General features: G+C 34.7%; 1 protein-coding gene across 2 annotated transcripts in view; it reads right to left on the bottom strand.

The window, feature by feature from the left end:
- plppr5b (phospholipid phosphatase related 5b) overlaps positions 1 to 11,678 on the bottom strand; it is a 50,926-nt gene extending 39,248 nt beyond the window's left edge. For both annotated transcript variants that reach the window (XM_067378155.1, XM_067378154.1), the window contains exon 1: positions 11,448 to 11,678. In XM_067378155.1, the coding sequence (XP_067234256.1) occupies positions 11,448 to 11,678 (231 nt within the window). The remainder of the gene's footprint in view (positions 1 to 11,447) is intronic.
- Positions 11,679 to 24,228: the final 12,550 nt, after the last annotated feature.

Below are 24,228 nucleotides of genomic sequence, written 5' to 3'. Positions count from 1 at the left end.
TTAAAGAGTTTATTCTCAACATTTTATCTCAACTTTTTTCTCGAAATTTAACAACTTTAATCTCGAGATGGTTTTATTTTTTTATTATTGCTTGGCCCTAATCCTCTTCCGTAGTTACACCTCTGAAATGACTTTCTTTCTCTGCTGATGTCACCAAACACTTTCATTTTTAGCCCCTCCCCTTCAACATCCTGTCAAATAAAAGACACCTTGCACAATCCAATCAATTCCCAATGGATAGCGTCAAGTCCTCCGGCCTGCCTAACATTATTTGAAAATCCTGTTGCATTCAGAAAAACATCACATTATATAATTAAAATCTGTTGCAAACTCCATTTCATGCCAAGTAAATATTTTAGGATTTATAAAGATTGTAGGTGATTAAAGAAAACTATTTGCAATAAAAGTTAACTAACTAGGCATTTCTTTCTCTTCTTCTCTTCATGAGCACAGGGATACAAATCTGACTGAGGTAAAGAGACCAGGATTCTGACACACATGAGGAGCCTGAAGCTCTTCCTGATCTGTCAGAGTGATTTAAGAGCTTGTCCAGCTCCTTGAGGGTTTGCTTTTGGGGCTTATACATGCAAGTAGGATCTTCTATTTCCACAAGCAGAGGGACTTAATCTTATATTCTCAAACTGCATAAACCACCGCATTAAAATTTGGCTAGAGAAGCGTTAGAGTTTGGTGGCCCCTTTGCCGCCCTCCTTACTTCAAAACAGTAGCACAAATGCTCAAGGCTTTACACACATGCACTGCAGAATGTAGGTTATGAGCATCCAGCAGAAGAGAGAATGATCAGATTCAGGAAAGACAGGGAAATAAAACACCCACTTAAGAGACACATCATCATTTCTGTTTTTATACATCACTAAAGATCTGTACAACCATCAGGAAATAGATTTAAAGCAGGGCTGTCAATCAACATAATTACATAAGGTGCTGATTATACAGATTAATCACACACTGCATCATATATTTGTTGACAAAACTATTTTAGGATAATTTAAGACATTATCATGCTATTTACCAAGTGGTGTATATGTATTTTTTTATATATTTAATGAAACAACCTAATGGGGGCAAAAAAAATACTTATGCCGGTACAATGAGAATAAAGACCTTGACGTGGCAATTTCCAAGTGAAAAAGGATATTCAATGAGGAAAAAAATGACTTAATTTTATCCATTGGGTTGTGAAAAATGGTCTCTATATGACAGATAGTTCAAGAGCAAGAGCTGAAAAATAAGAGGGCTTGGTGATGTCAGCTGAAAAGGAAAGCAATTTTTTCGATTGTTATGGTAGATTACAAAGACATTTCTTTGGAATAATGTGCACTAAAGATTGAGCTTATTTCAAGTTGACATTAAACATGGCCCATCTTTCATTGGTCAAATAAACAGTGATCTCCTACAATTCGTTGAGCCTGTTGCAATGGCATATCTTTCATAGCTTGTTCAAGTCTACAACAGTGGCTCTTAGTAACTACAACACAGTATGACTGTTTGAATATAACAACAGTAAGTATAAAAGTAGGTTAACTAAATGAGGTATAAAATATTTACAAAGTCAATGGTTAAAGTGTTAGTTCAAGAGTTAGATGGTGCCTCTTCAGAAAATTTTGATTAACTCGCTCAATTCATATGGATTAGTTTTACAATTTCTTAACTCTGTGAAGCAAAGTGTCAGTTGCATAGCTGTCTATGGAGAGACAAAAATTTCAGATAAAAATGTGTTTAAAAAATGAACGAAAGTCTTACAGGTTTGGAATGAAATGAGAGTCAGTAAATGGTGACAATTTTCATTTTTGGGTGAACTAACACTGTAAGGTCTGGACTGTATTTTCACAAACTTTTTTTCACTGATTAAAACAAGTTAATAATTTGAAACAAGCTCTTCCACAGAAAACGATTAAAAATAATTACAGTACAGATGAATTTGAGCACACAGTGGTATAAACACAAAGAACTAATCTGCATTATAAAGAGGTTAACTCTTTAGAGGTAAGCTCTAAGCACAAGGTTACAGTCCTCCAAGTTACTGAGCGGAAATACCTTTCTATTATGCTTGCCAACCTCAGTACTATCTGTAGTTCTCAAGAAGAGGAAAAACAAAGGATACAGCTGAGCTAATTACCTATTGTGATTTTTTTAAATATCTTTTGACTATGACTATGAATATGATTTTACACAAACTTGGATTAAAACAGTTTTAAAACAACATATTCACATTTCTGCATAAATGCGCTCCAATAAACGACAACACAATGATGTGTAGCCCAACACTAATGCCCAACAGTAGAGCAGTAAACTCAACCATTTCCAGCCTAATGGGCTAAAAACTAACTAAACACACACCAATTCAAGCATGAAGTCCTGATCACTCAGCCAGACATGAACATCTGTTGGTTTCTCGCTGGTTTGTAGGGCCCCCTAGATGATCGCTGTTGACAATGGAAAGATATTTGTTTGGACTGTGTTAATGAAAAGCTATTTCATACTCCACATGGCCCACTTTCTGTTGACAGAGCGTCTTTTCAATCTGTTCTGTAGAATGGAGAGAAATCATGAGGTCTCTTATGTGGATGTATTGAATAAGTAGAATACACTAATGCTGTAGAAAAAAAAGGGTCACAATCTCTTGATTTTCCTGATTACATTTTTAAAAATACCCTTTTTATGTCAGAAAGCTTCAAACCGCTGAATTCAGTAACATTGCTGGGATGTAACAAGGCAAATGTTATAAATGTTATAAATATAAAAAGACCACAGAGACAGACAGATAAGATATTTAAACACAACCAAACCTCAACGATGGAGAATATTTGGAATAATCTCTGAAAACTGAGGATTAAGAACATTTTTTGTGAATTTTGTGAAAAAAAAAACAAAAAAACAACAACAACAACAACAACAATACTAATCGACACTAACCAGTACCAGAGGTGGGTAGTAACGAATTAAATTTACTTCATTACATTTACTTGAGTATTTTTTTGGAAAATTTGTGCTTTTTAGAGTAGATTTAAATGTGGGTACTTTTACTTTAACTTGAGTACATTTGTAATGAAAAATCTGTACTTTTACTTCACTACGTTTGGCAACGTTCCTCTCGTTACTTTATTTTAATGCAGTACTGTAAATGCGTAGTTTATTCCAAGCATGCTGTCTTTTTTTTCATGAATGATGCCCCATTCACAAATGAATCACTCTTTTGAGTCAATTCTGTTCAAAGACTTGATCAAACAAGTTGGCAAAACTGTCTAAATTGGTTCAGTTTGAATGATTTGTTCAGTTTCTGCACGCACTGAATCGTCTGAAGAGGTTTCTTATTCTCACTCGAGTGTTGGATGAAGTTGCAGTGGACCTACAGTCAATTAAAAGCAAATCTGCAAATGCATCAATTGTTTGCCAGTGACAAAGTTCTTTATTAGTTGAACTACGTATGCGGTCTGTGAACAATTCCACAGGTACTATCGATTTCATTTGATTTCAATTCTCACAGCCATTAGCCAACATTTTACAACCAAGCAGATTATTCCAACGCCATGATAAAGTATGTAGCATTTCTTTACCGTTTTTCTGGACATATATCTTAATTTATACATTAAATAAGCTACCATTGTTCAGAGATTATGAAATGAACACCCGCGGTTGCGCAGTGGCGACTCTGGAGACCTGTTTCTATTTAAAATGAACGCCTTTGCGTTGACACAATTAACCAGTTTACATGCGCCTGCTGAAATATACATTTGATTACATTTTGGAGAACAGACAGAAGAAGATCTGTCAATGTGCATTTGATCATTGTTTGTATTCAGATGTTCAGAGGTTATGAGCATGAGAATATCTAGTTTCTCTCTTCTTTCAAATGTAGCTGTATGCATTAGCTATATATATATATATATATACACATACATACAAAGTAACTAGTAACAAGCTACTTGAGTAGATTTTCATTGGATACCTTCTTACTCTTACTCAAGTAACTATTACTATTATTACTTTCACTTTTACTTGGAGTAAATATTTCTATAAGTACTTGTACTTTTACTTGAGTACATTTTTTGGATACTCTACCCACCTCTGACCAGTACTAACAAGCCTTTTCATCATCTTCATGTGGAAGCCCAATTCACTCAGTTCAACCTCATAATTATTACTTGTCATAATTGTCTTACTATGACAATTACTATGTCATAATTTCGACATTTTTACAAACTGAGTTTACCTCATAATTTTTGGACTTTTTAACTCATAATTATGAATGAATATCTCAGTTTTATCTTTTTATATCTTAAATGATGATTTACAAAAGCATGTTTGTTTGTTTTTTACTTATGTGGTGGAGATGGGCTTCCATGCCTTCAAGTCCTGAAAAATTTCTCCTAAACAGGATTTCAAAACAAATTTGACAAATTGTATGTCCATAGCTAATATATTAGTCCAGTAAAAGTTCTACAACAGAGTGACATTAGTCAAAACAACACTACATCTTCATTACCAAGATGGCTGCCAAGTGAAGTGACTTGGCTTAAAGGACTTTGTTTTAGGTCAGTAACGACAGAGACTCCACATACATTATTTGAGCACAGTATATTTTGAAACCACACTTGCTCATTTTGTAATCTCAAGTACTTTACTTATAGATAACCACTCTGAAAGAAAGTCTGTGTCAGACAAAATATACTCAATGAATGCTATGACAACTGGGAATGGTCAAGAAGAAAATACAGCAGTTAAGCATGATTATGTATGAGTTGTTAAGTAATTTACTCTATTTTGATGATCTATCGATTACATAAATGGCACCTGAATCCATAAACATTTATAACACTCCACAACTTCTAAATGGATGCAGTTACATATGTTTTTGAAAGCATAATGGTGGATTTGCTATAAAATTGTGTTGTCAATATACTAGAAACTGGTTGAATTGTGTCTGATATACAAGTGTATACTAAGACATAAAAGAAGTAGTTCTGGGGAGGAACATAAATGGAAAGCCTCAACATCATCCAAAGAATATGATGATCCATCACATCTGACTGCACGTTATAGCAGACAGCTGTCATCTTTATCTATGCTCTTCAGCGTTTTCATGTGTTATAGAAAAACACTAATTCAACAGCTTCAAAGTGAGAGAGAGAGATCAAAAACAACATATGCTACACTCAAAGAAATAAGTGTCCTTCAATTCAAAATGTAGTTATTCTCTGTAACATTTTACAATAAGGTTTCATTAGTTAACATTACTTTAGTTAACATTAACTAAGAATGAACAATACTTCTACAGCATTTATTAATCTTAGTTAATGTTAATTTTAACACTAATAATTCATTATTAAAATCAAAAGTTGTGTTAACTAGTTAATGCTCTGTGAACTAACATGAACGAACAATGAACAGCAGGATTTTTATTAACTAACATTAACAAAGATTAATAAATACGGTAACAAATGAATTGGTCTTTGATAGTTCATGTTAGTTAATACATTAACTAATGTTAACAAATGAGACCTTATTGTAAAATTGTTACCATATTCTCTTTAACATTCTAAAAATAGAGAATAAAAAAAAGTTATTTGTGAGCAAATCTCACAAAACTGTCAAGAAAATGACTGGGTCATATTTCGCCCCACAATCAAAAGAAAAATTTATATTTTCCATAAAGGAAATGATACCCATTTTAGGGCCATTAATACCTAACTCATTAACCCTTAAATGCATACCTCGGGTCTTTAGTGACCCGAGACATCATTCACTACCCTCACATCAACCTTCCTGGTATTCCTCAATCAATTCATTATAAAGAATATAACAAGAAAAAAATTTATAAAAGAATGCCTATTTTTGTCTTCATTTTATGTAAAAACTCTATAGGGTCACGAACGACCCGAGGTGTGTAAAAGTGTACGTATATATTTTTTCTGCAGAACAATAATTGAATCTTAGATGACGGAATAAGTGCAATTCACCTTTATTCCACAAGGTGGCAATGTCTGATACACAATGCTGAAGTGACGACTAATTTAGACAGAAAACTAAATAAGAAAAACATGAAATGGCTCAGCGATTTACTGCAGAGCAAGTACTGAACGCAATGAAATATGACTGTAACTGTTACAGGATGAATCTGGTGAAGTTGTTAGCGATTGAAATATTGATTTTAAAAATGTTGAAAATTATATAGTTTTGGGAATACTTTTGACATCGCAAATGGGTTCTTATTCTGGCTCAAACATAAAACTAGCCTATTATTTGCTGAATTTAGTGGGAAATGAGCTCTGACGAGGACAGTGATGATGGCATAACACATCTGCTCAAACGGAGCCCTTTCAAGCTCCAAAAGGTAACAAAATATGATTTATTTTATTCTTCTGTAATTGCTACTCTAATATCAGAGGAGTTTTATATTATCACGACAGGTAGAGATCCTTCCGTGTTAGATATAGATCTGGGTCGATAAAGACCCAAATATGTAAGAATGATTGGCGAAACAGTCATGCATTCAAGGGTTAATAAATCATTACTGTGCACAAAATTAAATATAATATTTAAATCATAAATTATTCATCACGGTAGTATTCGCAGTGCAGTATTTGAATTTATTTCACACTGATTTAAAATAAAAATGTGTCTGAACGTTTTTTTTTTACAGTATTATAATAATGACAATAGTTTTTATTTAACATATGATGAAATTGTCAAAGCAAAAAAAGGTCATAAAACATTTCTGTCATGACAACTCTAGAATTATTTGGCATTGTAATAGATATGGCAATGTTAATATGTTTGATCTTGGCAGAATTTATCTGCTACACTGCTGCTGCTACAGAGCAAGTAAGGGACTTGCTACTGCCAATACATACAAGACATGCTGCTGTGAGTAAGTAAGACATGCTGCACGTAGACACGTAGCAGATCTATACACGTGGTGCTGGAGGGTTTCTGAAAGCATGCTACAAACTGCTACAGCAGGCGCTGACCAACTATTTGAAGGTAGAGCAGCAAGTTCACTAGCTATTGATACTGCAGGAACCAATCAGCTGTGCCCTATAGCGATGATGTGATTGCAGCAGAATGAGTTAAAGACCTATCAGCCCGTGCCGTCTAGAGTTTCATGACATAACTTTGTATTTGTTATGAATCATACATATCTATGAGACTCACCCAAAATGGCATCAAGCTGTTAAAACCTAATTGGAACCTTTATTTCTAAAAATGAGTCAGTGAAATATGTGCTTGCTTATATTAGCTTGTTAGTTGTAGTTATTAGTCATGTAGTAGTAGCTTTCTTGTCCTAAGTGACTTACAGCACATCTTTTATTACAGGGACAGTCCCCCTGGAGCAATCTGGGTTAAGTGATTTGCTCAAGGGCACATGATGGCAGGGGACGTCTGAATGAGTGTGCATGAGAGTATGTGTTACATTATAAGACATGTATGTGCACTTGCAAATCATGAGCTAAAATGACTGCACTATGACTGGCACAACCTTTCACTATCAAGTGAATCTGCAAAAGTCTTCATGAAAACTCATTAAATGTTTGGGTAAACCGATTATAGTCAAACTTTGCCTATTATAATCTATGATAAAGAATGGGCTTTGTTATGGTTTAGCACATTTGGCAGTGATCTTCAAATTCCATTCATTATCAGAAGATTTATCAGTATTAAATAAGATTTGATGTTGTAATCCGTTTTAAATGAAGATGTGATGGGCATACTAGTCTGGCTTATCCAAACGTCTGACTGTTTACGGGTGATATCACACAATCTCATTCAAATCTGGCAGGGAATTTATTATGTTGAGGGATTTTTTTTAATCATATGCTTGTGTAAGACTTTTCCCCCATAACCCACACCTCAACGCATCAATGTCATTTTTGCCAATATCAGCTCAAATTGAGCAATATCTCTGTCTGAAACTCATATCTTTACCGCAAACCTTTCAGACTACAAATCACAGCGTGATGGTTTCAGTATGTGGAGTTTATAAGCAGTGCACTGTGGAGATAGAGTTCATCTCTCTTTACGACAGCTTTGGCTGGGGTCACAGTGTTTCGACGTAGCGGCCGGATTGTTATTTTTTCTGTCTAGAACATGAGCCAATATCTGTCTGTGCCACTCTGCTCAAATAGGTGTTTGGGAAAAAATATAACAACCTAGCTGCCATGTAGCAACACTTTTAACCTGTCAGCACTGTGAATGAAAAATGCATCTATTAGAGTCTCCTGGAAGGAATCACTAACAATAAGTAGTTTTTAGTTTTGATTTTCTTTCCCTCTTTCTACCCCTCACCTTTTTCTGCATTCAAACTATTAAGCCACACCAATCTATGCTCATGTTGCCATACTTTTGATTATTAGCATAAAGTCTAGTCCACATTACAGCTTATTCTAGCAAAAAAACACCCACTTAGACAGAAAGCAGGAAGAACCATCTGACCATTTTTTTTTATTTATTTTATTTTTTTGGTGATGTTTAGGAGGTGGGTAAATCTGAAATCTGGTATAGATTACACACACAATAAAATAAATAAATAAAAATAATGTCAGAAACATGATGCATGATTTTTTTTTTTAATTTTTGTGTCCAGTATGCATATAGACAATACATGAACAATTTGTGGGCAGTCTATGGTGTGCCACCTGAGGCTGAGACTAAAGGGTTGTTTACACGACAACATTTTTAACTAATAACGAAAAACTTGTGTTTAAGCTGTTCATTTACATGACAACTGTGTTTTAAGGGCCTGAAAAAGCAAACTTTTGAAAACAGGTTTCAAAGTGCAAGTTTTTGAAAACTATAACGTTATAGTTTGTATAAACTAAAAAAAAAAAAGTGAATTTGTGAAAACTGTGACGTCATGCACATAGCAAGTCGTGTTTTTTTTTTACAAAGTGACATCGCCAACTACTGGCCTGGCAAGCACAATACAGCATTTTATCCGTTTCAGTGGATCAGTGTGAACTTGGATCGTTTTGACAACGTTGTCAAATGCTTCATTCTTGTCCACTGAATGTGAACAACCATGAGAAAAAAAAGTTTAAAAATATATTTGTGCATGACATTCTCTTGTATATTTAGCAGAAAAAAAAAAGAAGAGAGAAATAGAACAAAATAAAAGTCATTTGAAATTTAGCTCAGAGACCAAAGTAATGTGTTACGAAGAGCTGAGATTTAACTTAGCAAATAGACCCAAGATATTTATAAAAATATGGAACTCAAAATCCTTACTCAATCTTAATTTATTGAACTTCTTAAGGGCTCAGTGGTCAAGGATAGGTGTGTGCTTGGTGTGCTTCGACTGTTATTTTAACAAGGAACTACAGTACATTTGACAATTAGGTTAATAAAGATTGTTACCACCTTGTTTTAGTTCTTTTTAATGTTAATGTCAAAGGGAACAAGTGTTTAAGTATTTAGTTAACTTATTTCCACTGACATGTGTATGAACAGACGTACTGTATGTGGGTTATAGCACGTATGTATGCATATGGTATGCGAGTATGTGTGATCATGTATAAAGGTGAATGTAGGTGTATATATGGGTGTGTGCAAGAATATAAATGTGCACATATGTATAATTATGCATTTTTCTTTAAGCATGCATGTGTATATGTATATATGTATGTATATATATTTTTAGTATGCATTCTTATGTTAATTGTATTTATTCATTCATTTTATTTATTTATTTCTCATTTATTTATTTTCTTACTCCTCACATTTATATTCATACATTTATTTATCTTTATTTATGTATTCAGTCATTAATTCATTTACTATGAATACATGTATGTATTATATTCATGAATGATGGCAGTGTGAAGTCTTGGTTCCCTTTTACGAAAAACAATATATATAAATTAAAAGGTCCAATCACATGTAATCCTAAAAAAAAAAAAAAAGAAAAGAAAAGAACCGAATGAAAAAGGTTCACATTTTAAGCACATCATTTTATCTGCTGCCATTCATCTATTAAACACATTAGATGAATACAGAACCACACTATGAGCTGACAGAGAAGCAAAGGTCCAGCGTGGCGGCACTTCAGATTGAGTCACTGCCAGTGATGAAATTATGTGGGCTGGTGAACATTAAATTACAGACAGTGAAGATGTCTATACTCACAGTTTGCTTTTTTCCTCATGAAAAAACCTGCAGTTTTCAATAAACAAGTGTTTAACATTGACGCAGTTGTGAGTGAACCGACAAGCTAATGATGGCATTCAGTATTGGGGCAGAGCCTGGTGTGATCTAACATCAAAGGCTTTGATATGAGGAGAGAGGGGGTTTTATGATATGCAGGCTTAATTTATGCATGCATAGATAATGAAATCTCATTATGCTGACTTAAGATGGAACACATGCAGTAAACATATTTGGATCTGCTGCATGCATGAAAATTAGCATTCTGTGCAATGCTTTAAAAAATATCCTTTAAATCACAAATAAACATACACAAATCAAAAGAGCTTAAAAGGCAGTTATGACTCACAAAAGTCTCATCTTAAGAACTCATGGTGTGCATTATTTCTGTACCTCAGACTGTTGCGCATATTACTAAAGTGTTTTTATTAAACCTCTTTCTTATGCATCTATAGCTTGAATTACTATCATGCAATCACTTACAAGAGTCCTCAATCAAAATCAGTATTAATAGAACATTTTGTTTTTATTAAACCTTTCTTGCATACCTCAAATCAATGCAAGCAAAATCACTTACCCAATCAAAATCAACAAATTGCATAAAACTATATATTCCCTCGCACTCTCTAATCATAGGTATACTTACATGCAATCATTTACTAACCAAATAAAAGAGTTTTACATCTCAAGTTTGATCTTCCTTCATAAAATCATTCATTTAATAATCAATGCAAAAAACACATATGACAAACAATATCAAATCACTTTAATCAATATCAATAAATATTAAAGAATCAATATCAAGTGATTGCATCAATCCGTAGTCTGATAAGCTTTCATGTATGAATTTATTAATAACTACAAATCACTTAAAATGTCTAATCAAAGAAAACCAACATGAAAACCACTTACAAATCATAACCTGTTATTAAAAAAAATCAATATCAAGTATCATCACCTATACATCAGTTCTTTCAATATCAATACTCATCAAGAAAGTCAATATGAAATCAGATCAATCTAATCTTCCTTTATGTGTTCATTAATTTATTAATCAATAAATGTGAATGCACTTAAAAACACTTATAAATGACAACTTCTCAATCAATAACACTAATCAATCCACCACAGTTGTCATTTAGTAATCTCAAGCCTGATCTGCTTGTATGCAATAACTCATTCACTGATTAACTTAAAATCACTTATCAATGATAATCAATATCAAATGATCACTCAATAGCACTTATCAATCAATGTATTGACTGTCATTGCCTTGAGTGACTCACCAGCAATGTGGGGACTCCAGTGACCACCGCGTACAGCAGGGCGGGCGGGATGGCGCTCGTGTCCTCGGGTCCGAGGTAGGGTTTCGTGTACGCGGTCTCGTAGCAGAAGAAGCCCTGCACGTGCACGTTGAACGTGTCCGTATATTCGAAGTAATATGCCAGCATGACCGTGCCCGCCATGATCACCAGCTGGAAATAAAGCATGGTCGTCAGAGAGTGGGGCAGGAACATTTACCAACAATCCAGTGGAGAACCTCCAAACATCTGAGCTCCCGTTATAGTTCCCGCATCTCGCCGGGGTCTGACGCTCCGAGCGCACGCGAGGTTGGCACGCGAATACGCACTCGCTCGCATGGCACAGCGCTCGAGCCGGAATGAGAGAGCGAGAAAGAGGAGAGTGCGATAAAGTGCCACCGCGCGCTCCTCACTCTAAGCAGCTGATGATGAAGAGACACGTCAGGCGCCGTGCCCGCGCCTCATCATCATCGTCGTCGTCGTCTTCTCAAAGAGGCGCTATTCCGTCGGTCACTAAATGTCACCTCTGCTCTTTAACCCTGACGAACAGCAGCAAAACTGTAAAATATAGGCTACTAATGCACAGAAAGAAAGAAAATCAAGTGTTGTTTGTAAGTTCATTAAAAAACTTTGACGAATCATAACGCACACATTAGGGGAGAAAACACAAAAATTTAATTTTTAAAGATAATGTTTTATATTTTTGCTGTGTCATAACTCACAAGTGTGGTCTATCAATACCAGGTGGAATTTTGTACAAATGTGGAACGGCTACATTTTTTGTGTTAGTCTTGTTTTATTAAATATAGCTGACTATGACCTTGTTAATATGTAACTGCAGACATATTTTGTCCTTTATCTTTGCAAAAAAAATATTAAATTACATTTTCATTTTAAATTGAGAATTTCAGTTTCATCAAATGTTTCAAAAGTAACCCGACAGTAAAAGCTTGAATTGTTTATAATATTTTTTTGGGGGGCAATGTCAATTTATTTTATAAAACATTTTTTCAAAAGTATGAACAATATGAAAATTAAATTATCATAATATAAATTGTCAACATAATGTAACAGTTTCCAATCCAGCTGTTTTTATGCATAAATTCAAAATATGCATAAAAACATCTGAATGGAATCACTGCAAATTCATAGATGGGTGTGGAAAAGCTAAGGTATGGCTAAAAACTAAATGTGACTGTGGTAAATGTAAACAGATTGAGTGAATAAATGGTGACAAACAGAAATCAGCAACAGATATGTCCAGAAATGCCCTCTTATAAACATCTGGCTGAATCAGACCTCTGTCTGTCTTTCTGACCCTCACTTTTGGCATATTCTGCTAGTATAATACTGTCACAGTTCCCTCGTTCCCGCGACTCCAGACCTGCCATGGCCGCCTAGACTCATGGACCCGTCCTGGAGACCTCCGGTCATGTCCGTCCCTCTCCCTGCACCGGCGTGAGTTCTCCAGGACGCCCACCCCAGGACGCCCACCCCCCTTCTCCAGGACTCCATTTCCCATGACCCTCATGTTTCCACACCTGCACTCACTTCCCTCCATCAGCACTCCCTTTATAATGCACTCAGTCCCTTCACTCCTTGTCTGTCCTTAATGTTATATTGTGTATGTTTGGTGTTCCCTTCCGTTGTTCATTAAAGATACCCATGTTATTGTGGATATCCGTGTATTGCCTCATCTCTACTACACCAGACCGTAACAAATACGACAAACATGTTTTAATAAATGCTGCAACGCAGAGAAAGCCACCACATTAGCAGTGGGACAAAAGAAACTCCTGTTGTCACTGCAGCGAACAGGAACTCCTGATATTTAATCCCGATTTACTTTCATACTGAAAAACTCTGACAAAGCAAACTTCAGGATGTGTTACAGCACTAAATAACCTGTAGACTGATCATTATTGTAATCTCATGAAATGAGAAACACAACTTGTAAGTAGAAAATAAAGTACCACTTTAGCAATTTATTTACCGTACTCGAAAACTGCTTTCCAGACCTAACCGCGGGAACAATGACGAAATCACATGATATTTGGCAGCTCCGTCAAGGGTTGCGTGCTGAACGTGCTGTCAAGTCAAGTCAAGTCACCTTTATTTATATAGTGCTTTTTACAATGCAGATTGTGTCAAAGCAGCTTTACATTGATAACTGGTACATAATTTTAAAAAGAATAAACTTAAAGAATAGTGTCAATGCAGGCAGATCAAAGCACTGTTGAATAAATGTCAAGAATACTGTTGAATATCAAATGTCAAGTCAAATGTCAAGTGTCCCCAACTAAGCAAGCCAAAGGTGACAGCGGCAAGGAACCCAAACTCCAACAGGTGACATCAGGTGGCAAACAAGTGGCAAATAGGTGTTAAAATGGAGAAAAAAACCTTGGGAGAAACCAGGCTTAGTCGGGGGGCCAGTTCTCCTCTGGCGAACAGTGCTTTGTTACGAATCAGGTTGCTATCATAAGTCTGATAGGATCACAACAATCAAAGTATTTATTGCTGTCATAACTTGGAATGCAAATGTAGTCAGGGCTCTGAAAAAAAAAAAAAACGCTTTGTTAATTTCGTCCCGTGTTACTTTTGGTTCTCCCCAACACAAAATGCGAATGTCCATTTAAAGAAAGTCATACTTTTTAAATTTTAGAAACAGTAAATCTACCAAAAATACAGCGAGGCACAAACTACTTAAGGCTACAAAGTATAATTGGTTGCAAATGTGTTCTCTCTGTTAGACTGTTTTATTGAATAACAGCATAAAGAATAATATAAAACCAAAGCCCACACTCATCAGCTACAGAACTATTTAATTAAAACGTCTTTGAGTTAATCTCAAAAGCTTACACTTTCAGCTTTTTCAGTTATTACATTTCTTTTTTAATATATACATTTTAAATTAAAACAGCTGTGGTAAAGTCTTGTGGAGATTATTTTTTTTTCCCTTTGCCAAAAAGATTAATAAAACTCTAGTGAGACATTGTGAGGAATCATCTGCCCTGCTGGAAACGCCTCAGATTTTCACATTAACCTTGCAGAGAATCAATTACAGTGCTAGCATATGTTTGACAATGTGATGTGGTAGAGCTGTGCATCTGTTGAAAACTCTAGGAAAACTAATCATGATAATTGGGCAGCTGTTATTTACATTACTGCGACAGTTAGGATGTGTTTCCACTGAGAAGAAACATGACAGCTGGGCTGAAAAAGGTGTGATTGGGAAAGGAGAGATCAACATATTTTAGGTTAAAAAGGGGGGTTTGCAGTGATTCCATAGAAGAATCATTTTTGGTTCACTAAAAAAAACAAACAAACAAAAAACAGTTGAACTGAACAGTTCTTAAAAGAACCATTTTTTTTCTTAGTGTGAAGAACATTTTAATAATCTAAAGAACCCTTTTCTACTATAAAGAATCTTTTGTGTAATGGAAAGGTTCCATGGATGTTAAAGGTTCTTCATGGAACTGCTAATAAAGAAGAAAGTGTAATCTAATGATATTGTTCTTTACCATGTAAATTTACTCTTTTCTTTAGCACTTGAGATCAGGAAAATTACTGGTGATCTTGGAGATCTTGTTACTAACTATGAGCATGTTCTGTACATGATGTATCACTGAAAATGAAAAGCTTATTCTTGATTTTTTTTTTTCTTTTTTTTTTTTACAGTTGAGAAACACTCCAAGGAACCAACTGACCTAGATTGAGTTTCCAAACCCACAGACCAATAAATCAGAAGCCTAATAAAGACATGTTACAATGCATCTGGCATATAAGGAAGACAATATTATATCTAACAAAATACACATTAAAGAACAAAGTGATATTCATAAAGCCCTTAAAAGCAGACACTTTGCACATTTTATCACTGCATCTATAAACAGCACCTACAATATTAAAAGATTAACGACGGAAAGCAACGTCAAAGCAGCTTGTGAACTTTATTTTTACGCTTCATGAGAAATTTATGGCCGGTCTTCAACATACTTGAGAATATCTTAAGGAATCTTTTTTTTTTTTTTCAAAATATTTGTGTCAGGCTGAGAAACATATTGAAATGAAAGGCACTATAAGAGAGGAGCAATACAATACATCATCTATGCAATACATGCAAGCGTATGACTTTCATTTCCACTGAATACAAGTAAGGGGTCTGTAAATTCTGTTATTATTTCACTACTAATCTTAAAATACTATACTGTTGTATGTTTTGGTAATGGTAGGCTATTTTTGATGTATGAAGTCATAGTTTATACAAAAACAAAAATTCATTTTTAAGTTGTTCACCCTCAAGTTGTTCCAAAACTTACTGTAGAACACACAAGAAGTAGTTTAGCATAATGTTTATGCATGCTGCTAATTACGATGATAGTGAGTGGTGACCAAGTGTCAATATGATTCAATAGAGTGCAACAGTTGGGTTACAGAAGTAAAAACTTCTCTTATTTCCTCCATAAGGAAATTGATTTTGAACAATAACTTAAAAACCTTTAAAGGTGCCCTAGAATGCTTTTTCACAAGATGTAATACAAGTCTAAGGTGTCCCCTGAATGTGTCTGTGAAGTTTTAAGCTCAAAATACCCCATAGATTTTTTTTATTCATTTTTTTAACTGCCTATTTTGGGGCATCATTATAAATGCGCAGATTCAGGATGCTTCCCCTTTAAATGCTCGCGCTCTCCGCCCCCGAGCTCGTGACTCTATAATGCATACATTGCATAAAGTTCACACAGCTAATATAACCCTCAAAATGGATCTTTACAAAGTGTTCGTCATGCATGCTGCATGCATATAGTATAGTATTTATTTGGATGTTTACATTTGATTCTGAATGAGTTTGATGGTGCTCCGTGGCTAAAGCTAACATTTCACACTGTTGGAGAGATTTATAAAGAATGAAGTTGTGTTTATGAATTATACAGGCTGCAAGTGTTTAATAATGAAAATAGCGACGGCTCTTGTCTCCGTGAATACAGTAAGAAACGATGGTAACTTTAACCGCATTTAACACATTTAATTAGCAACATGCTCATGAAACATTTAGAAAGACAATTTACAAATATCATTAAAAATATCATGTAATCATGGATCATGTCAGTTATTATTGCTCCATCTGCCATTTTTCGCTGTTGTCCTTGCTTGCTTACCTAGTCTGATGATTCAGCTGTGCACAGATCCAGACATTAATACTGGCTGCCCTCGTCTAATGCCTTGAACATGGGCTGGCATATGCAAATATTGGGGGCGTACATATTAATGATCCCGACTGTTACGTAACAGTCGGTGTTATGTTGAGATTCGCCTGTTCTTCGGAGGTCTTTAAAACAAATGAGATTTACATAAGAAAGAGGAAACAATGGTGTTTGAGACTCACTGTATGTCATTTCCATGTACTGAACTCTTGTTATTCAACTATGCCAAGGTAAATTCAATTTTCAATTCTATGGCACCTTTAAAGACAGACCTACTGTGAGCTACGAGGTTAATGGTATTTATTTCTTCTGAAGCCATCAGCCTGCATTATTTCAGCTTTTTTTTTTTTTTTTAAATAATCATGTTTAAAAGTGGAATTCCTAGTGAAAAACTGCATTACCCATGATGCTGTACAGAAAATTACACCAATCAGAGTCAAAAAAGCAACACTCTCCAAAATAGCTCTTTAGCTCCGCCCACTCCCATGAAACACTGCGAATGGCGTAATCAAGTCGATCTCCCTATGCTCTCAAAATACTGAAATGTTATATTTCTCCATTTTTTAATTTGATGATGCTGTTGCAGTGCTTCAAGGGATTGTAGTTCTTTCCCCTTACTAAAACTGTTATGTACACAGTCTTGTACCTTTGTCTTTTTGTCTGATTTTCAATTTCTTTTTTTTTTTTTTTGCTTCAAATCAAATTTTGTAGTGTTGTGATTCACCTCATAGCGGATTGGCTTGGTTCATGGCTTATAACTCTTTAATGAAGATTATTTTAAAATCCCTATGGGTAAAAAAATAAATAAATAATTACTTCCGGAACAAGGTCTCTGAAAAAGGGGGCGGGCACTGTTGCACTATGATTTATGCACTATAACATAAGTCTTATGAAGTATTTCAGTAAGTCTCACAATCGTCTCCGCTGCCGCAGGCCACCTTTCATTTTCATTATATGGAAAAGAGCAGCATCCTGGTGGTCTACAAAAAAAAGTAAGTCATGTGGGTGAGAAAATGATGAGAGAATTTTCATTTTTGGCTGAATCCCTTTAGAAAACATCTGAAATCTGTGCTGGTGGGCTGCAGTGTCATCTTCAATATGAGACTGGCTTTAGATTTTAAAGCTCATATACTATTGGATTCTTCTAGAAAGGGTTTCTGGTAAACAGCCAGCAAGAGCAGTTAATTAGTGTTTGAGGGCCACCATACTTCAACAAAAATAAATGGTTTAGATACAAACACTGAATGTTAGATTAACGTCAGTTAGAATATAGTCTCCCTGAAACATCAAATGTCTAAAATGGTCCCTGTTAGGGACAAAACACAATGAAAACTCCACACAGGTGGTCAGTTAGTTGCAGATGTCTGAACATCAAGCTGAGAAGATTGATTCCTATTGAATAATAAAAGGATCACTATAAAGTAGAGCAAACACATCAATACACCTCAAAGTCACTATTATTTTAATTAATAATACATTAAGGTATGTATTTATTTAAAAATATATATAAACATAACATTTATTTAATGTAATTGTCAAAATAATAAAATTGGAAAAAAACAACCATATATTTGCATTGAGTGACCTAAAACATATCTAGGGACCAAAAAACAAAAACAAAGAAATGTTGGGTATGGTGTCTTACTCCACCTATAGCAACCACCTAAAACACCTTAGCAACCATATAGCAATACTCTGGAAACCACCCTACTTTTGGACATAAACATTTGCATTTAAGAATTGACCCAAGCCGTACATAGCAAATACCAAAGAAATGATGGGGTATGGCTCTTAATCCACCTATAACAACCACCAGAACACCTCAGCAATCACCTATAAACCACATGGCAACACCCTGGCAACCACTCAGAACACCCTAGTTCTGGACATGGTCATATTTTCTTTAGTAAATTGAAAAAACAAAAAAAACAAAACAAAAAACACGTATTTCCAGGGACGAGAATATCAAAGAGACAAAAGGGATAGGCTACCTAGCAACCTCCTACTGTAGAACACATCAGCAACCAGCCACAACACCCTAGCAATCGCATAGCAACGCCCTGGCAACCACCCACAACACCCTAGTTCTGGACATGGTCATATTTATTTCAGTAAATTGAAATAAAAAAAAAGACCCAAGCAATTTCCAGGGACCAGAATACCAAAGAGGCAAAAGCGATAGGCTACCCAGCAACCACCAAGAACACCTTAGCAACTACCCACAACACCCTAGCAATCACATAGCAACGCCTTGGCAACTAGCAATCACATAGCAACATGCTCATATTTTCTTTAGTATGTAAATATAAAACTTTTTTTTTTTTTTTTTTTAAGGGTCTAGACAGAAAAATAAATAATAGTCTTCTGGCTTGTTAAAAATCTGTCCTATCGTCTTTCGTGTCTTCCGGTATGAGTCTTCTGTTCATAACAGTGCGGCATAAGATATGAGAAGGTCTGGTCTCTTTTGAGCCTCCAGAAGGACATAACTAAGCTCAGTATCAAAACCATCTACTATAGTAGTCTATAGAATGATTTAGGTGAGTATAAAGAATAAAAACTCTTTCTCTGGCTCTAATAGTTTGCCGTTGCATGGTTAGCGGCTGTTCCATCACTTATTCATACAGCTCATGATTCTTTTAAATGAATCCATGGCTTTAAGACAGATGCTTCACGGAGCACTTTAATCATCTACTTTTTCCATATAAAGGCGTGGGTGTAATGAAGCATTAAACTCAATATTAATGCAGATCACTCAGGAAATAAGGAAGAGAGGACACAGAGGCAGGGCTTTTCTACTGTACACCTCTCTCTCTCTCTCTCTCTCTCTCTCTGCCAGCAGTCTTCCTCTAAGCATTAACTTGCTTTTATGAATGTCACAGAGAATAACACTGCCACTTAAAAAAAGTCTCATTACCTGAGAGGGAGAACATCCTGGGAGAAATTTGCCTCCTATTTTGTTAAGTAAGGAGGTTTTATGAGGCCACCACCCTTTTGAATTTGACACAGAAATATTTTATAGAGAGGAAATTTAATGTAGCCTTTGAATTAATAGGACATTTGTTATGTTAACAGGTTATGTAGCGCATTTTTTATGTGTGTTAAAGTCACCATGAAATCCGAAATCGACAGTTCTTTTCACTTTATGAAATATTGCAGGATTTATTAAAAAAAGTTTATCTCTGCACATAATTTTTTGTGCCCTCATAATCTTTAATCCAAATAACTTCTCCCTCTTACACCAAATCTCTTCTTTTCTCTGATGATGTATTTACTGGCACAAGGGCGGGGCAACCTGTCAATCACATGAGATCAACCAATAGCAAACCACAACAATCCAACCATCCAATCAATTCTCGATGGACAAAAGCAAGTTCAGTCCTACATTTTTTCTTGTTCGAGAAGCCGTTTCACTCAGATATATGTCAAAACAGAGAAAACACTAATCACAACTTCCATTTCATGCCGACTTTAATGTCTCCAGGGAATCTGCTAATATGACAGCATATGTACAACTATTTTTCGGCATTTTACGAAATCAGATTTTTAGCTTTTAAAGAAATGCACATCAAACATTTTGTTCAGATAATTTCTCATTTGCCATGTTTGTTAATTTTGAACAAAATCTAAGCAAACAAGTAATTAGGTTGTGTGGTGAAGTTTGGCAGAATGTGATCAGTGCTTTTTAATCTTTGGTTCAGAGATTCATAAGTCTGTCCTGAGAAGACTAATATGGCACATTAGCATGTCTTTATCTTCCATCTAGTCTTTAATTAATTAAATCATTTCAGGAATCTCAAAATTTGACAGAAGTGTCACTGTTACATAAGGGATAAAGTACAGCCAGCCACTTATTATCGCAAATTAAACCCAGACACTGGATCAGGACACAGTGGGATCTTGATTTAAGTGTTTATTTTGAGATATTGACTAGCTGACTGTACATTACGCAGATTAAAACTTATAACTTAAATATTAGTAGCATCAAATTTTGAAGTATAATGTATGTTTGCTCTAAACCTATAATGTACAAATAAGATATCCAGTATGACACAATCTCTTGCAAGAGCAATGTTTTGAACACCAGTAGTGTATCATTAGTGTATTGGGGCTCATTCGATCAAGGAGAAATTATAGTCTGTCCACGCTATAGGCATCATTGGATGTTGAAAGAGCTCTTTAGTTGACTTTCCTTGCCTTTATAGGTACTGAAATATGAACGAAATAAAATATGAAAGCCTTATCTTGCCTCAAATGTGCCACAATACTGCAGAAACGAAGTGCCACCTAGTGGCCATTAGGAAAAGAACAACTTTGCAACCAACTAGAACAAAGCTTAGACTTCAAAGCAAATTAATGGACACATTATGGAAGCATTATTTAACATACATGGACAAAAATTATGAAATATTATATATAAAATAAACATATCAATATTGATATTAATATTAATTATGTAGTACAATTAATAAAAAAAAACTTTTCAGTAAATTTAAAAAAATAATAATAAATATAATATAATATAATATAATATAATATAATATAATATAATATAATTAATATAATATAATATAATATAATATAATATAATATAATATAATATAATATAATATAATATAATATAATATAATATAATATAATATAATATAATATATAGCAATCACCTACTGACCTCTCAGAATACCCTAAAAAAAAAGCTTAAATATAATATTAAATATAATTATTTATTTTAAGAAATTTCTCAAGCCACCTAGCAACCACCCAAAACACCATAGTTTTGGACATACATTTTCTTTTTTCTTTAGTAAATAAAAAAATACATAATATAATATAATATAATGAATAACTTGTAGCTCAGCTACAGTTTAATACCTTCAACAATGGACTCAATAACCTCTCAATTCATTTAAATCTATTCCTGCATTGCAAAAACACAATTATGCAGAAAATCTGCATTCTACTTAAAGCAAGGGCCACCCAAAACCGAAATGCTTTCAAGCACGCTTCCTTCTTAGGATCAATATTTCAAACCGGAGCCCTCTGTAATCCTCATCACCGGACAGGTCTCAACAAGGCATTTCAGACCACTTGCAAATATTTGCAAACAGCCACGTCGCTGATTGCCGTGGCACAGCAAACAGCCGTTTCATTCCTGCGGCTCTGTGCCAGCCTCAGCCCTTCAGATTAATGAGGACGGGCCCACCGGGAGCGATGACCAAGCATTTCATTACAGGCTAACAACAAAAGCTAATTCAGCACAGTCCCTCATAACTGTGATCCCTTCGGACAGCAGTAAACACTGCCGCTTCGTGGAGGGAATTAAGATTTTTTTGCAGCACTCCACGCATGATATAAAGTTCTCAAGAGGCCAGTGACAAGCTTAGTGAGCGAAATGTGTCTTTACAAACCTCTGCCATCCCAAACGTAATTAAAAATTGATCAGGGTCTGTGGTTAATATAGATTTGGTTGTAAGAATTCATTTGCAAACAAGCTTAAAACAAGGAGTTAAAATGTTTTATAATAAAAGCTCAGTAGTTATTATATTTATATATATTATATATTATATATATATATATATATATATAAGCAAAGTATGAGGGGCTGTGCTGTATCATGAATAAGTCACTGCTGAAGGTCGTTGTTAGGCACGAGGTGAAGCGGAGTTATTATTCATGATACAGCACTAACCTCGAGTATGTTATTGCTTATAGCCTTCCTTCCGCCGGAAAAAAAATAGTCTCTAACCGTGAACAGCAACAGAAGTTAGATTATTACACCATTAGATGGCGGCAAAGACTGTCTTTATGAGTGTGTCAGTCAGTAGCGAAGACTTACATTGAGAAAACTGAATTGTTGTGAACACGGAACAAGACGCAACTGACAAATGCTTTAACTAGCGCTGTGCGTCAGTCACAGGAAAACCCTTAACTGTTAAAAGGACAAGATAATACATCAGACATTTAAACAGATTTTTTATCATGAACATAGGACTGACCTGAAGGAAAATGCTAAATCTGAATGCAGGTAATAAACTCGCTCAATCGACCTCTTTCTCACAATACTCTTCTACATAATACAGTAAGCTTCAATGAACAATATCAATTGAGAACAGTTTATGTTGCTAAGAGTGGTTACTAACGGTGTTGTGTAGTGATACACAGAACCGTTGGGTGAAGCGGTCATATCCGCATTTTTTTGTGAATAAAACACAGCTATTGACCAATCAGAATCAAGGACAGGAACTAACCGTTTTATAAATATATATAAAATATAAATAACATCACATAAATATTTACTACTCTCCAAAAGTTTAGGGTTTGTATGATTTTTGAAAGCAGTCTCAAGCTCACCATGGCAGCATTTTTTTTAAATCAAAAATACAGTACAAAACAATAATATTTTGAAATATTTTTACAATTTAAAATACCTTTTTTTTTATATATATATATATATATATATATATATATATATATATATATATATATATATATATATATATATACATTTAAAAAATGTAATTTATTCCTGTGATTCCTGCGATCATTACTCCAGACTTCTTCAGTCACATGATCCTTCAGAAAATCATTCTAATATGCAGATTTGCGCTCAATAAACATTTCTTATTTTTTACCAATGTTGAAAACAGTTGTGCTGCTTAATATTTTTGTGGATAATGTGACTTTTTTCAGTATTAATGAATATTAAGTTCATAAGAACAGCATTTATTTGAAATTTAAAATGCTACAAAAGTTTTCTATGTCTTTAATGTCAATTGTGATCAATTTAATGCATCCTTTTATTAATCGCATAAAACGGTAGTGTATATTGTTTTTGTTGATTTTTTCCGCTCTCCCCCAATCCACCAAATTTCTCTCCATCTTCTGGCCACAGTTTAAACTATAACATTTGCAACAGTTTTCCATAAATATAGAGCAAGAAAGACATTTATACACTAAGAGGAAACCTGTATATCATGAGAAATCTGCTGCTGGTTTGTGTTGGTGTTTCTTTGCATTATGGGTAAAGTGAGGGTTGATTGACAGACTGTTTCTTTCTTTCATTTTATTTTTACATCAGTGGCGCTCTCTTACATGGATGGACCCTCACTCCACTCCAGAGAAGCTTCAGCGGGCAGCCTCAAACCATCTCCACATTTCCCCAATATTGTTTATGACATGAAGCAAAAAAAGTTTTCAATTCAAAAAATTCAGCAAGGCAGATTCTTATACAAGCTGTCAGCTGCAGTGAGATCTGAAAATATTATAAATAATCCAATATCTATAATGCATTCAGGAACTATACAATGTTTCCCTGAATAACAATCTTTACAAATATATACAGGGGAATATGTGACTTACATAAATGCATTAAACAAAGAGCTACTTGAATGCAATAAATCTTTCTAATTGACCTCCATGATGGCTGAATATACAGTATTTTAGGCAACACATCAGTGAATTATAATTTGCACAGTATACTGTGCTAAGAAGAGTTTGTGTGCCTTTAGGTGTGAAGGATGATGCTGTATCTCTGGGTGTTAATGCATTGATGTAGACCTCTGTGGAGG

Source organism: Chanodichthys erythropterus, chromosome 23, assembly GCF_024489055.1.
Source record: "Chanodichthys erythropterus isolate Z2021 chromosome 23, ASM2448905v1, whole genome shotgun sequence".
In the NCBI taxonomy this organism is placed as follows: domain Eukaryota; kingdom Metazoa; phylum Chordata; class Actinopteri; order Cypriniformes; family Xenocyprididae; genus Chanodichthys; species Chanodichthys erythropterus.
This window is presented reverse-complemented; position numbering and strand designations above follow the sequence as displayed.